Source organism: Centruroides sculpturatus, unplaced genomic scaffold (assembly GCF_000671375.1).
Source record: "Centruroides sculpturatus isolate CEXI.00-Female unplaced genomic scaffold, Cexi_2.0 scaffold624, whole genome shotgun sequence".
NCBI classification, from domain to species: Eukaryota; Metazoa; Arthropoda; class Arachnida; order Scorpiones; family Buthidae; genus Centruroides; species Centruroides sculpturatus.
The window spans coordinates 426,656-440,483 of record NW_019384988.1 but is presented as its reverse complement, the minus strand read 5'-3'; the positions used below and the strand labels follow the sequence as shown (position 1 = coordinate 440,483).

At 26.6% G+C, this 13,828-nt stretch overlaps 2 protein-coding genes across 2 annotated transcripts in view; one reads left to right on the top strand and one right to left on the bottom strand.

The window, feature by feature from the left end:
* Positions 1–3,340: 3,340 nt before the first annotated feature.
* Positions 3,341–7,167, top strand: LOC111632960. The gene is made up of 6 exons (XM_023377480.1): positions 3,341–3,508; positions 3,585–3,725; positions 3,801–3,883; positions 3,967–4,103; positions 4,799–4,854; positions 6,162–7,167. Exons 1-6 carry the CDS (start codon positions 3,392–3,394, stop codon positions 6,306–6,308), a joined length of 681 nt encoding a protein of 226 aa, XP_023233248.1. The 5' UTR covers positions 3,341–3,391; the 3' UTR covers positions 6,309–7,167.
* A 5,049-nt stretch (positions 7,168–12,216) lies between these two features.
* The window catches only part of LOC111632950 (liprin-beta-1-like), a 77,858-nt gene continuing 76,246 nt past the window's right edge, over positions 12,217–13,828 (bottom strand). The window contains exon 20 of the mRNA XM_023377471.1: positions 12,217–13,623. Coding sequence (XP_023233239.1) covers positions 13,570–13,623 — 54 coding nt within the window. The 3' untranslated portion in view covers positions 12,217–13,569. The remainder of the gene's footprint in view (positions 13,624–13,828) is intronic.

The window sequence follows — 13,828 nt, the reverse complement described above, 5'->3', positions numbered from 1 at the left end:
TAATTGGAAATAAGTTATGGCTATTCAACATATTTGGAGGCCCTAAGTACCAACTAATTAAGAGATATCTTATATTTAGGGCCTGAGAGTCAGTGACAATGGATTTTTTTTATATCGCTTCTATATCATATTTTTTAATCAAATAATAAATTTTTGGGTTTTCCTTTGTCCTCAGCCCGAACCAAAGGCCTTCCTGGAAACTGGAACGTTCAAATAGCACGTGAAACTAATTTTTAGTTTGTTTTTAATTATATCTCCGATTTAATCTGAAAAATTAATAATATTTTATTAAAATTACGTCAGCATGATAATGATGCTTGCTTCGTGACTTCCTCGGTACATAAAATTATATTGATCTTGTAGACATATTTTATTGTTGATGATTTAATACATGTGCACAGCATTCATTAGTCATCATTTTAGACGCTATTTTAATAATATTGATCTTATCTATTCAAAAAATCAGAATATCATCATTAGAATCTAATAAAAAGTCGTAGATTAATGGCCAAATCATACGAAAACAGAAAATTAACTCGTCGAAGAGGAAATTTCGGCCAAGAAGTTTATAATGTATTGATTTATACATTTATAAATATTACATAATGTATTCGAAAACACATTATACGTCAGCCATAAATCAGTAAAGTGATCGTTATTACATTACTTGAAATGATGCTACTACTCACGTCACTGCTCTGAATTGATTGACCATTCGCTTAAAATCAATTGATGTACTTATTCATTTAAGAAATTCTGGAATTGAAAACCTAAAAAAACTCAAGAAAATCATTAAAGATAATGTTTTTATGAATTTAATAGAAAGAAATTTGAAGATTTAGGCTATTTTCGATAAATATAGTCGAGTGGATTATAGCGTGGTAACGTGCCATCTTGGAGCACTGGAGCACTCATGATTTTTATATGTAATTTGTATTATTGCTATGTTTTTTATATTCTTTCATGCTGGACCACCGAATTATGGGTCAATCTCGCTCGAAATGGGCGAAAGTTGGGGTGTATAGACTATTATACATTGTTGTCTCGCGCCAACTAATCAATCGATAGATCGATAGATGAATACGATTGACTATCTTTATCTTTCATTAATGAGTTTTTAGTTAGTTTAGTTATCTCTCATTAGTTATATTAATAATTAACTAAATAATTCAACTATTATTTTTCCAGCTCAATCTTGATCCTAACATTATAATTGAAGTGTACTTTTCACGCCGACCTCTTTAATGTAACCGTATGATTGCGTTACTTTTTTATTTAGAAAAATATTTTATAGATTAATTAAATTTATGTTTATTAAAAATTTTGCATTTTTATGAAAAATTATGAATATAAGCTATAGTAAAATATAATTTATTACGATTTATAAGGCACTACTCTCCTTTAAAGCGATTTTTTTTGCACGAATAATAATAAAAATGCCCTATAGACTAGAATTATGTTTTAAATATGAAAATGTATATAAAAATATTTTATAATTATTAATAAAATGTAAAAAAATTATTAAAAATTGGAGAATAATAATTTTTCGATTTAATTATCTATAAAGCCATTCCTTACATAAATTTTGAATAATTCATTTTATATCGATTAAATACGGTCAAACCTCTCAACGGTCATTGACAGGAATATAAAAACATTGACAGAAATATAAAAAATATTGACAGGAATATAAAAAATATTGACAGGAATATAAAAAATAGCCGTTATTTAGAGGTTATTCTGTATGCATATTTGTTCAACGTTCCTGAAAAAAGTGGCCATTATTGAAGGTTCGACTGTATATAGGGACAAAAATTACGTAAATTAAGGTTAATGCACACTAAAAAATTACCAATCGTTATAAATTTCTATTTAAGTTATTATATTTAATCATTTTTAAAATATTTTTCTCCGAATGTTGCACTTTAACAATTTATTTATCAATAGATCCTTTCTTGTTCTTACGAATCGTTAAATATTTACTATTTATAATTTCATTTTTTAATTTTTTTTCTTATTATTTCCTGGTCATAGAGGCGAGTATACACCAAAGCAACTACTATACCATTCATGTGTACCGTTGCACGCAACGAACTCCATGCAAATTGGTAAACATCGAAAGAACAACAGTTGCTGTTAGATATACAGTTGAATGTAGATGTATACTTACAAATATATTAAATGCCCATTTTCTAGTGGAATTACTGAAATTCTTATTATGTAATCAGAAAAATAATGTATTAAATATATTTTTCAGTTTATGTAATAAGTTTTTTATCGAGTTAATGCTAATGTTAATGCTAAATGAAATTATAATTTTTATTTTTACAATGTAGTTTTATGAAGTCTATACATTCCTACGTAGACTATTTATATAAGAAGTACAAGAAAATAATCTATTAGTTACATTAAAACTTAATTTCTGTACTTAATGCGAACAATTAATAGTATCTGCATGTATTTTTCAAATTTTAAGCATTTTAATTATTTAATTTTAAGTATTTAAGCAAATAGAAATGGATACTTTTGAGTGATTTCCGTATATAATGCGCACCAATCGATTTCTATGTCAGACGTTTCATTCTAGGACAATACAATGAACAAATTGTCTGGTTTTCTTTCAACTTTCAAACCGAATAAGAAGGATCTTTATGATCAATAACAGCTGCTGAAAGTCAATAGAACATTCTATTATATGAGCTTATATTCTTGTAGAAAGAGAAATATTTTACTTCTAGGATCTAACTTCGACCTTCTTTTTCCAGATTAGAAATTAAGAAGTTCAAAATATACTCGTATACAGCTTAACAAATAAGGTATCTCCCATTTTACCATGAAAAACGATCATTTTATGATGATAATTTTACTATGGAAAAGACCATTTCTATCACCTTTTTAAATTAGTTAGTCTAGATTTCTCTTGTGTCCATAAACAAGGATTATTGAATGATCGAATAGTATTGCTGAAGGAAGAATCTCGTGTTAATTGCGTTGATATTTTGATAATTTTATAATGATAATAATAATAATATAGTTCTGTTTTACTCAAGGAAAAAATGAAATTCATAATAGTTTGTCAATTTATCGATTTAAACTTCTGTACTGTTTCTCAGTTAATATCAATACAATTTGATTACATTCTAGTCCGAAATAAGATCTTTTCTTGGTAATTCCGAGAAGATCGAATATTAAAACTAGATTATTAACACATAAATAAGACTTTGTAACCATAATTTTCAACCCTTTCTTCCTTAAACTGGCACCCTCGCTGACTCTTCTATGGGTGTTGCAAGATTCTATACAAGAAAATTTAATTTTTATATTGTTTTTATAGATATGAAATTGTCGTAATTCGAATAACCAACATGTGGAAGCCTCATCAGGCAAAACAATGAGTGATGATGACACTGACATTCGCCAAATTGCTCTAAGACGTCAACAGAGAAGAGTCAGGAGTAGAGCGACCGTAGAACAAATCTTAGAGAAAGAAACAGTACAACTAACAAGGGTAAATTTATCAAATTTTATATTGAAAATTTTCTTAAAATATCATACAAGTAGGCCTATATTATCACCGAATTTAGAGACGTTCGAGTACTTTCGAAAATAAAAGTTTTGAACCCAATAACCCGAAACCGACATTCATATCGACAATGCCAATGCCTCTGTTCGATGACGATTCCAGGATGGGTAGAATGCACGTGCCACCTGTAATTAAATGTGAAGTGAGGTCCTTTCTTTCTCTCTAAATGATCTCTTGTAAGATATTAATAACATCTTTTTCTTTGCCACTTGAAAAGTGTAATAATTTGGAAACATATGCTCTGATTAATACCTCATCCACGGTGTCTACCATATCGATGGATCTGATCGAAAGGTTAAGGTAATATTTATAAAATTACAATATTTATGAAGATATCTGTATCCTTTTTTTGTTATTATTGAACGTTTTATTACTTGTTAAAGATTAATGGATAGCGTTATACCAGAACCTAGTACAACTATGAATCCATTATCTACACCTCAACCGGAATTTAAGGGGAAAATAAAATACATCGAATTATCGATTGGTAGTTGGCAGCAAATAGCTCAATTTAACGTTGGTAAGTAGAAAATATTCATGTTAATTAAGATAAAATCTGTACAGACGTTATGACAAATCTAGAAAATTGCTTCAACCTATTGCAATTCCTGTAATGTACAGTACATAGAATGGAATTCTCAGGTATACGTTGAAGAGACAAAGGTCATAAATATTATATTCTGAATGTTAATGATATTAATTGTCATAACAGTAAAAATCACTTGTAATTCAACTTTGATTTCTAGTGTATTTTTAAACTTTTATATATATACAAAGAGAACTACAAATATTATTTTCAAATATAAATGATATTGTTAGTGAATATATCATTAAACTTTGATAGTTTTCTATTAATATTACATATTGAATGGCTTTCCAGCTATAAAATATGAATTATTACCATTAATAATTCAAGTATTAAATGTTTCTTTGGTTTCCTGTTAATTGTTAAGAGAAAAATAGATTAATTCGCTCACATATTCAATATATTATCAATATATAATAAGTGTATATCAACATGAATTTTATAAAAAAAATATTAATAAAATTAGACGTTACTAATTTTATAATTTAATAATATAAATTGCATATTTTTTGACGTTGAACTTAATTACTTCATGTTATTCCTTATCTAATTTTATTATTTAATTTTACAAAAGTAATAAGAACCAACAAGTTTAAATAATGTAATATTAAATATTCAAAAATTTTCAGTGGAGTCAAGTGTTCCTGATATTAGTCTTGGAATTGATTTCCTAAGAAAAACTCAGGTGAGTTTTTTCAGGTATGTTGTGATAGATAAATTGCATCACTTCAAAAAAAAAATATTTCAAAAGATGAAAATAATATATAACGAAGTTTTAAATCACACGTTAAAAAAAAAATTGTTTAAAATGAGATTCTTCTTGTTCAATATACAAATTATAACACTTAGACATATACATACAGTACATACATATATATATCCTTTGATATAAGCCGATAGCACAATTAACTGACTTTTGTACCAATCTGTATAACTTATAAATCATCTATGATTTTCAATACAGATTTCACATTTTACATAATGGAATTATGAATTACAATGAATGAATGTCCTTAATATATTCATGGCTGTTGTTTGAGGATGATTCTGAAAATGATGGCTAGTACATTCCACTAAGTATGTGTTTACGAGTTTGTATTTGATATACGATTATTAAATAATGTCAAAAGCCATGTCGTAGACGTTTCTCACAATGCTAGTTTCTGATACGGCTCCATTGTTAATTAAATTGAAGATATTACATTATTATAAAAGACAGAAAACTTTCTACGTAAAAAAAATGATGGTACAAGTACTGCGAAGAAACGTCAATGATAAATGCCTCCATAATTTATTGTGGATGCAGTTATCTCTGACGCTATTGTATGATTTATTGTATTATTGTTCATAAAATCTAACACCATAAAACATGATTAAAGCAATGTTTCGGCAGTCGTTAATTCACAGAAAAAATTTTATTTGCTAAAGATAAAACAACTTAATTCTACATTTCAAACTGAATTAAATTTGTATGCAAGTGATTATTAGACATCTGATTAGCTCTAGTGAACAGTTGAACGAATAGGCATGCAAATCATTCGAAAATAACTTGCAGAGATAGCGGTGCATACTCCTTGTTGTGTTATGAAATGGTATGTCGAATCAATTAATGTAGTAATCATCTATTGCGAGATGATTGTCTTTTCATAACACTTGGATTTACTATTGAGTAATTGTAGATGTTACGTTCAACGCCTTGTGAAGAGATCTTACCTTTGTTAAAACATTATCATGCGCATTACCTCGACACATTATGGTACTGTACTTCTATACTTTTTATTTTCGCGCAGTTTAATTGGAGAATATTGACTGATTCAGTTAATCTAGTTGAATTTAGAAGAATATCTTGTCTTACAAGATGGATTTTAGCATAAATGTTTATGGTAATAATTTCTTAACAATGATGCAATTTTTCTAACACAGAATGAAGTTTACGCTTTTAAAATCTCGTCTTTCCTTTTAATTTAATTTTCTTTCTTTCATTTAATTTAGTGCATCGTTAATTTCGAAGATTCTTCATTAACTGTGGCAGGCCATAAAGGAGAAAGAGTGTCTTTCATAAATAATAGAGATGTCATGTTGTTATCACGAAAATCAGCAAACGGTTTTAATTTTTCATCTTCAAATTCTTTATTTTAGAAAAATAATTCAAAAAAATTATAACCATTCTTAATATGTGACGGTTCATCTTTTGCAAAATTACAAAATAAATCAATATAAAATTATAACAAAGCATAAAAAATTCGTGTGGGATCCAAAGATAAGTTTCATCAAATTTTTCTCCAGCAAGATGGACTCCGTTGACCGAATATTTTTTTGACTTTGGAGCAAGAATTTGACCTTAGTTTTTGGCCACACAATTCACTCTTCGTTACATTTATTGCAAGTTTATATAAAATTTGAATTTTTGGAGCACTTCGGATCTCATAGTTCATAGAAGCCTTAAATATATAATTAAACTAAGTTTTATGTGATGAATTACGATAAATTTGCACTTATAAATTATGAAAAAAGGTACAAATTCTAAATGTAAATGATTTTATAAAAACAAAATTCCATCATAAACTAATACTCGACAATAAAACATATAAATTAATATCATTATAATTAAAATTTCTTAGAAAGTAATTAAATTTATTAAGAGAATCTGAAGAATAATATAATCTGACTCAAAAACTATTCCTGAAGATAAATAATTTAAAACAGTTTCGGATAAACTGAAATTCCCGTTTTAAAACGTAAATTTATGAAGTAATTTGAAATGTTTTTACATTTTTATTAAATATTTTCTCGATATTATTATTTATTCGAATGTTACGTTGAAAAATGAATTCTAATGAATAAAATTATGTACAACTTTCAATGAATCGAATGTTGATTTTGTGATATTTTGATAATTTGATTCATTTTACAACTTCGAACCATTGCAATATTGAAGAAATGGATCTTCTCGGAAAGTAATTAACGAACAACATTTATAAATAATCTGTAAATTATATAAATTCATAATAAATAAATATCATAATTTATATTTTAATATTTTTTAAAACTAATTATAAATTATCTCAATTATTAATTTGTATCAATTATAATTAATTTGAAGCAATTTGAAGAAATATTTTCGGAATTTGAATTTTAAGTTTTTGTGTTTTTAATCATTATTATAAATTAATTAAATTCGTAATTATGGTAAATGCTTTGTTTAATGTACAGTTATTAAATTGTATATATGTGTTACCTTGGCAAAATTTCTTAGAATTTATTAAATCTTGTAAACAATATGATTTAATGTCTTAAATGTATCAATGAAAACCATACAATAAATATAATTTTGTTACTTATAAATATAGTTTTTATTAACGGGGCGTTACGAATGGGGCCTCGGTAATGGCCCTATGTCTTCAGTATTAGTGACATTTCTAGTGAGTCTGAGTGTTCAATAAGCGACCACACAGTATGGAAAATATTTTTAAATATCTAACTCCGTTTGGGGAACTTTTGAATCGAAGTAACGTGACTTTCGGTACAAACTAAAGTTTTATTTAGTTAATCTGGATTTCCTGCCCCAATGTTTCTATATTTGGTCCCGATTTTCATCTACCTAACTCCTTTCTCGAGATTAAGGAAGGACAGACAAAAAAAGGGAGGACAGTGGAAATTTATAGGTATACAGTTTTTCAAATTGCAGCCCAATAATTTTTCTATAAACACGATATTTACGAGAACATGCATAAAATCTGTTGCAAAAATATAAACACTGATAATAAAAATCAGATAAAAGCAATTATTCTCGCATTTTTACAAGATTTTTTTTATTTGAAGATGTTTTATATGAAGTCTTTCGGACGTTAAGCAACTTCGATCACATGCGAGGATATCAAAAAGTGTTTAACACGGATCACTTTTCAAATGTAGCGCAGTATTAATTAGTAGACGTTAATCATCGTCTCTTCCGGGAGGAGGTCAACTATTACTTTTGGTCGAATTACTTCAATTCCCTTCCTCAACAGTCCCTTCATACTGTCGGACCATCGGTATTAAGATGGTTGTCAACAGTTCAGGTGCAATTGATAAATATACAGGACCAGGAACCTGCTCACTCCAGATACCATACTAGATAGATGTGTCATATTCTGTGTGCATTTCAGACACAGGAAGCCACACCACTTTCCAATTTTTTTGTATTTCTTTAAAGTTGGATAATTTTCTTTATCCCAACTTACAATTGCATATGTAAAGTTGTCATGATGATTAATATTGAAATTTATATATATACTGTATATATATTAAATAAAAACAAATTTCTCAAAAGTTATTTTAATATTTCACAACTGTTTATTTAATACAGAATTTGTTAACAAATATCAATCTCTATAAAGATTCTCTAAGAGGCAACTTTCTAAGATACAAAATTACAGAATTTCTCTTTAAATATTACATACACAAAACTAGTATTTGGATATTTTGTAAGACTTAAAACATATATTATAAAAACTATTTTTTAATTTCTAACAATTTTTTTTTCATTTATAAATATCATTAAAAATGTTAAGACAGATTAAAAGCAGGAGCTTTTCAGAGGAAACTTAAGTAAAAACAATAATAAATAAATATCCAGAAATCAATTTTCTGGATTAAATTTATAAACTTCACAACAAATAAAATTAATACTTGTGACCTTTATTTTTGAAAAAAGTATGAATTTGTTACTTGGAGTTGCATCTTATAAAAATATTTCAGATTGGTGATTGTGTGTCTTTTTTGAAGAGCACTTCTTGAAATTTTTTTTTGAAATAATTAACTCAAAAACACTTAATTAAGTTGTCTTATTAAAGAAATAACAGGACTATTTCAGGATTCTACAGTAGCATCAGGATTCACAAACTGCATCCTGGAATCTTGCAATAGTTCTTTAATATATGCTACAACCATTCAGATTCTATAGTAGTATTGGGTTTAAGGATTTACAGATTGCATCCTGAAATTCTGGAATTGTCCTTGTATTTATTTAATGAGACAACTAGATGCACATGGCATCATCCTATTTACTGCAAATCAAAAATTTTTTAAATATTTGTGCTTTATTTAAAATCAGAAATATTTTACTGTATTATTATAATTTCATCTATAGCATCATCTTACCTTTTCTTTCTTTTAATAGATTTGTTAAACCATGGTGGATCCATAAGAATCACATCAATAATCAAAACTAATGATGATTTTATAGCATTTACTGAATAAAGGCACTTCTAGTAAATATGTATGTATATATATATGTTGGGTTATTTGTGTGTATGAAATGATGAATTCTTTGGCCTAAATGATATGCTATACAAAAATATAAAATCATCTCTGAACAGACAGTTATGTCTCAAATAATATAAATAATAATTATTTAAATGAATAAAGCTTTTATTGTGTTCTATACATAAGAGCCAAGTACAATGATTAATGATATGTTAAAATTCAGTTCCATTATTTGAGAAAAATGAAAATTAACTGTATAAACAAATATGCATGTTTAGAAGCTGCATATCATAGTTAACATATGATGTATTTAGTCATCATTTTATGATAAAAATAACTAAATAATAGAAATTTAGCCCATTTTTATCATTAAATCTACAATAATTATTAATGTTTACAGCATTGATAATTTAAAAAATTGAATAAATAATTTTCATAGCTTTTAAATGGGCAGATATATTGCCAGAGTCAAGCAACCTAGACATCCATCAGATGGAGTTTCAAGTATTGTAACTCTGCCAATACATCTGGTAACACATTTGAAGGTTTGAGTCTTGCTCATGTGCCACTTTATCAACTTGGATCGTCATGAAAGAATTCTTGTCATTTAAAATCAGTTTTTGTGACTAGATGAAAAAACTGATTTTACATGACACTTGGTTAGAAAAATATGACTTATGCTATTTTAAATTTAGAGAAAGAGAGGAATTAATTTATAAATCTAGCAGAATCAATGGTAGTTCATGAAAATATATTGGATAAAATAATTACTGTATAGTATCTAAATAGTTATCTAATTGATATCAATTTCAAATAGCAATATATTTTCTTGAAGCTTATAAAATTTAATCAGAATCATTTAAATTAATTAAATTGTTAAAAATCTTAAATTGATTTAGATATGTTTTATTTTCATTAGTGTTCAAAAGCATTAATCAGTTGTTATTGATAGCATTTATTGTATATGTATAGCTGCTATTTTTTCTACATTATCACATGACTATTTGGTCACTTATAATTTGACATTTAGCCAGTATTTTTACTGAAATGCAACTTGTGTTATCATCAGATAATGTAATTTAGGAAAAGAATTTTCTTACTATTTAGTTAATTGATTCAAATATTTTTGAAAGAGATTCGTGCAATAAAGTAAAACTATCACATGTAATGTAGTTATTCTACAGAATGTTTATACACTTACTTTATTACTCTGAATATACGTTACTGATATAGAAGAGATTACACTAATTGCTGATATATAATAGGATATCTATAAAATTCTACTTTATGAAAAATTTATAACTACTGGGAAAACAAAGGACAGTTGCACTCAAAATTTGAATGCAATCATTGTTTCGTAAGTTTATCCTGAAGAAGATTGGTTAAATACAGCTGAAAACATTAGAGATTAAATGATTAATGAAATTTTTAAGATACTTTAGGAATGTTTTATTATGAAATTTTCTGTATTAAAGAATAAAAGCACAAATTCTATTCCTAAAATATCAAGATTTGGTATCAATCAATGAAATTTAATACTACACCAAAATACAGAGAATATACAGTGTGATTAATTGTATTGTATTGCTTTTGTAAAAAATAGTTGCAATTTTGATTGGATATATAACACTTTAAAAATGCCCATGAATTAAATTTGACTAGTTTCAAATGACATTTGAATGTCTATCAATAAATAAGTCACTTATCTTAACTAAAATAATGCTTAAATAAATGGAAAATGTACCTTAAGCTCTCAACAGCTTTCATTTGTGTGATGAAAACTTATTGATTTTCAGAATACAGTAGGCCCCGCCATACACAACCAATAAGTTTTAAACCCCTTGCCTAAGAGAGAATTCCCATAAAATAGCAGACCCCATTAAATATTAGGTATGTCTAAATCTAAAATTTTAATTTTTTTCCCAAAATAGGCACTTTATTGCTTGTCTTTGGCTTATCAGAGCTACCAGCATCACTACTATTGCATTTTGGAGCCATGTTTGCAAAGTAATAAGGCTTAAATGAAAATAAGAGAAGTACTGATATTAAATGGACACTACATATTACTGATATTACAAGTGACAACTCCAGATAAAGGCTGTTTTGCACTAAATACTGGGACTCTTATGAAAGTAATGAATCACAGTGATGCTTTTCCAGAACAAGAATGAATGTGATTGAGCAAGGTGCTGAAGACTTTGTGCACCTTTAAAAAATGGTACCAATTTAGCATGCAATTGTGAATTTTTATTTTATTTATTTTACAGTTTCCCCAAGACTGCCAATAGTGTAAACATGAAACAGTGTGTAGCAAGTCTGCATAAGGCAGGATCCTACTGTAGTTCAAAGCAAAAAAATGCAAATTAGAACATAAATTATGTAGCATTATATTCAGATAATATGGAAAAAATTGCAACTTAATTAACAAAATGTTAGAGTGAAAGGAATGACAGCATTATCATTTACCCATAATTCTCATGCATCAATCTTCACTACTATAATTTCTATTAAATAACAACATAAAAATTTACCTTTAAAAGCTTGAAAAAATGGCCATTCCTCACATTGGATAAATTTTTTATTGTGCATTTGGGGGAGACAATGCCATTCAAATATATATTTATTTGCTAGAGAAAGTTGATTAATTAAAAAAAATTTTGTTCTGAAAGACTAAAAATAAATTTCTGAAACTAAATATAGGAGGTATTTCCAAATATAATCTCATTATTATGGTGAAAATCTAATCGTTTGGACTCTAAATTAGTTGGAATTTATTAAATTTATTATTAGTAGCTGTTGATTTTTTTTTTTATTAATCTCTGAAGTTACCTACAGGTTTATGAGGTCTCAATTATTTTTCTGCTGCCCATCTTCTCTTAGACTTCTCAAAATGGAAATAATTTACATAGATGCCTCTTTATAAGTAACATATCTGATACTATGAATTTTGTTTGTTTAAAAATTATGATTTAATAATTTTGACCATAATATAGCAATTTATGATATTTTCATTGTTTCAATTTTTCCAGTTATTAGTAGTTTTGTATGGGTAATATTATATTACTAAATTAACTAGTTCTAATCACCGTTGACCAACATCATTATCTCATGATTATATACTCATAGCATAATGATAAGCATTGCTGAAACCAACTGTATAAATTCATACACTGAAACCTAATGGATTTCTCTATCCATTAATTTCAAGACTATCTTTTAATAGAAAATTACAAAAGGCCAAGTGAAAGAAAATTGTATATTCTGTAAATGGCATAAAGTCCTCTCTTTGGAAAATACAAACAATAACAGAAATTCCACAGAACATCAAAATCAAGAACATTTTATCAGAAAATGTATCTTTGAAGTGAAAAAAAGGAAGAATGACAGCAAAAATAATAAAAATACAACATTAAAACAGTTATATTTGTAAGAAATGTAAAAATTTAGCAACAAATAATAAAAATGTCTGGTAAATTTTAAAAAAATACAGTTTGTTTAAAGTAACAAAAAAAATTTGCTATTAAAAAAACAGTCAAATGACTAACTTGAGATTGCATACGCCCCACTATTGAATGCAACCTCACAGTTAAAATGGCATATTTGAAAACCTAACATTACTGCTTTGTAATTTCATAACAGTCATTAGTTTATATTATTTCTTTATGAAATATTTCATAGATAAACATATTATTTGAAAGTTAAATAATTATTGCTTTTGATATACATATAAAAAAAAACAAAAATAGGAAAGCTTACATGCAAATTTTATACACTCGTTTAATTTGAAAATGCCCCTGTTTTTAATCAAGATAATTTTACATAGTGCATTACTATAAAAACTAGGCTAGATAAATATCTAAATACATACAAAAAAATTTTTTTCTCCATTATATAGTTTGAAAACTATCTTTAAATGTGATATTTTAAAATACTCTTGAATTAACTATATGACATTATTTTAAGGACAAACATGAATTATTATTAATTGGTATACAAAAGTGATTGAAAAATACTTTAGGTAAACTTTATAAAAATCTTCTTTAACAATATGTTTGGTAAAATTATGTATAATATTTATTAGTATGTATCCACATACTTGAACAATGTTCTTGACTTTCTTTTTTGAACTTTATACAGAAATTGTTTTAATTTATCAAACATTTGTAGTTGCCATAGTTTCAAATAGCTTCTCGTTATTTAATAAGGTCTGAAAAAATAAAATGATTACATAATTATGAAAAATTGATATGATATGTATAAAGTATACATAATTTTTACATGATTACAGTACTTTAAAACAATGTTAATGTGTGTATTTTTTCATTTTGGCTTCATTAATATATAATTTAGAAAGAGAATTATATATAAGAGGACTGCTGTATAACAAATTGATAAATTCCAATTTTTAATTA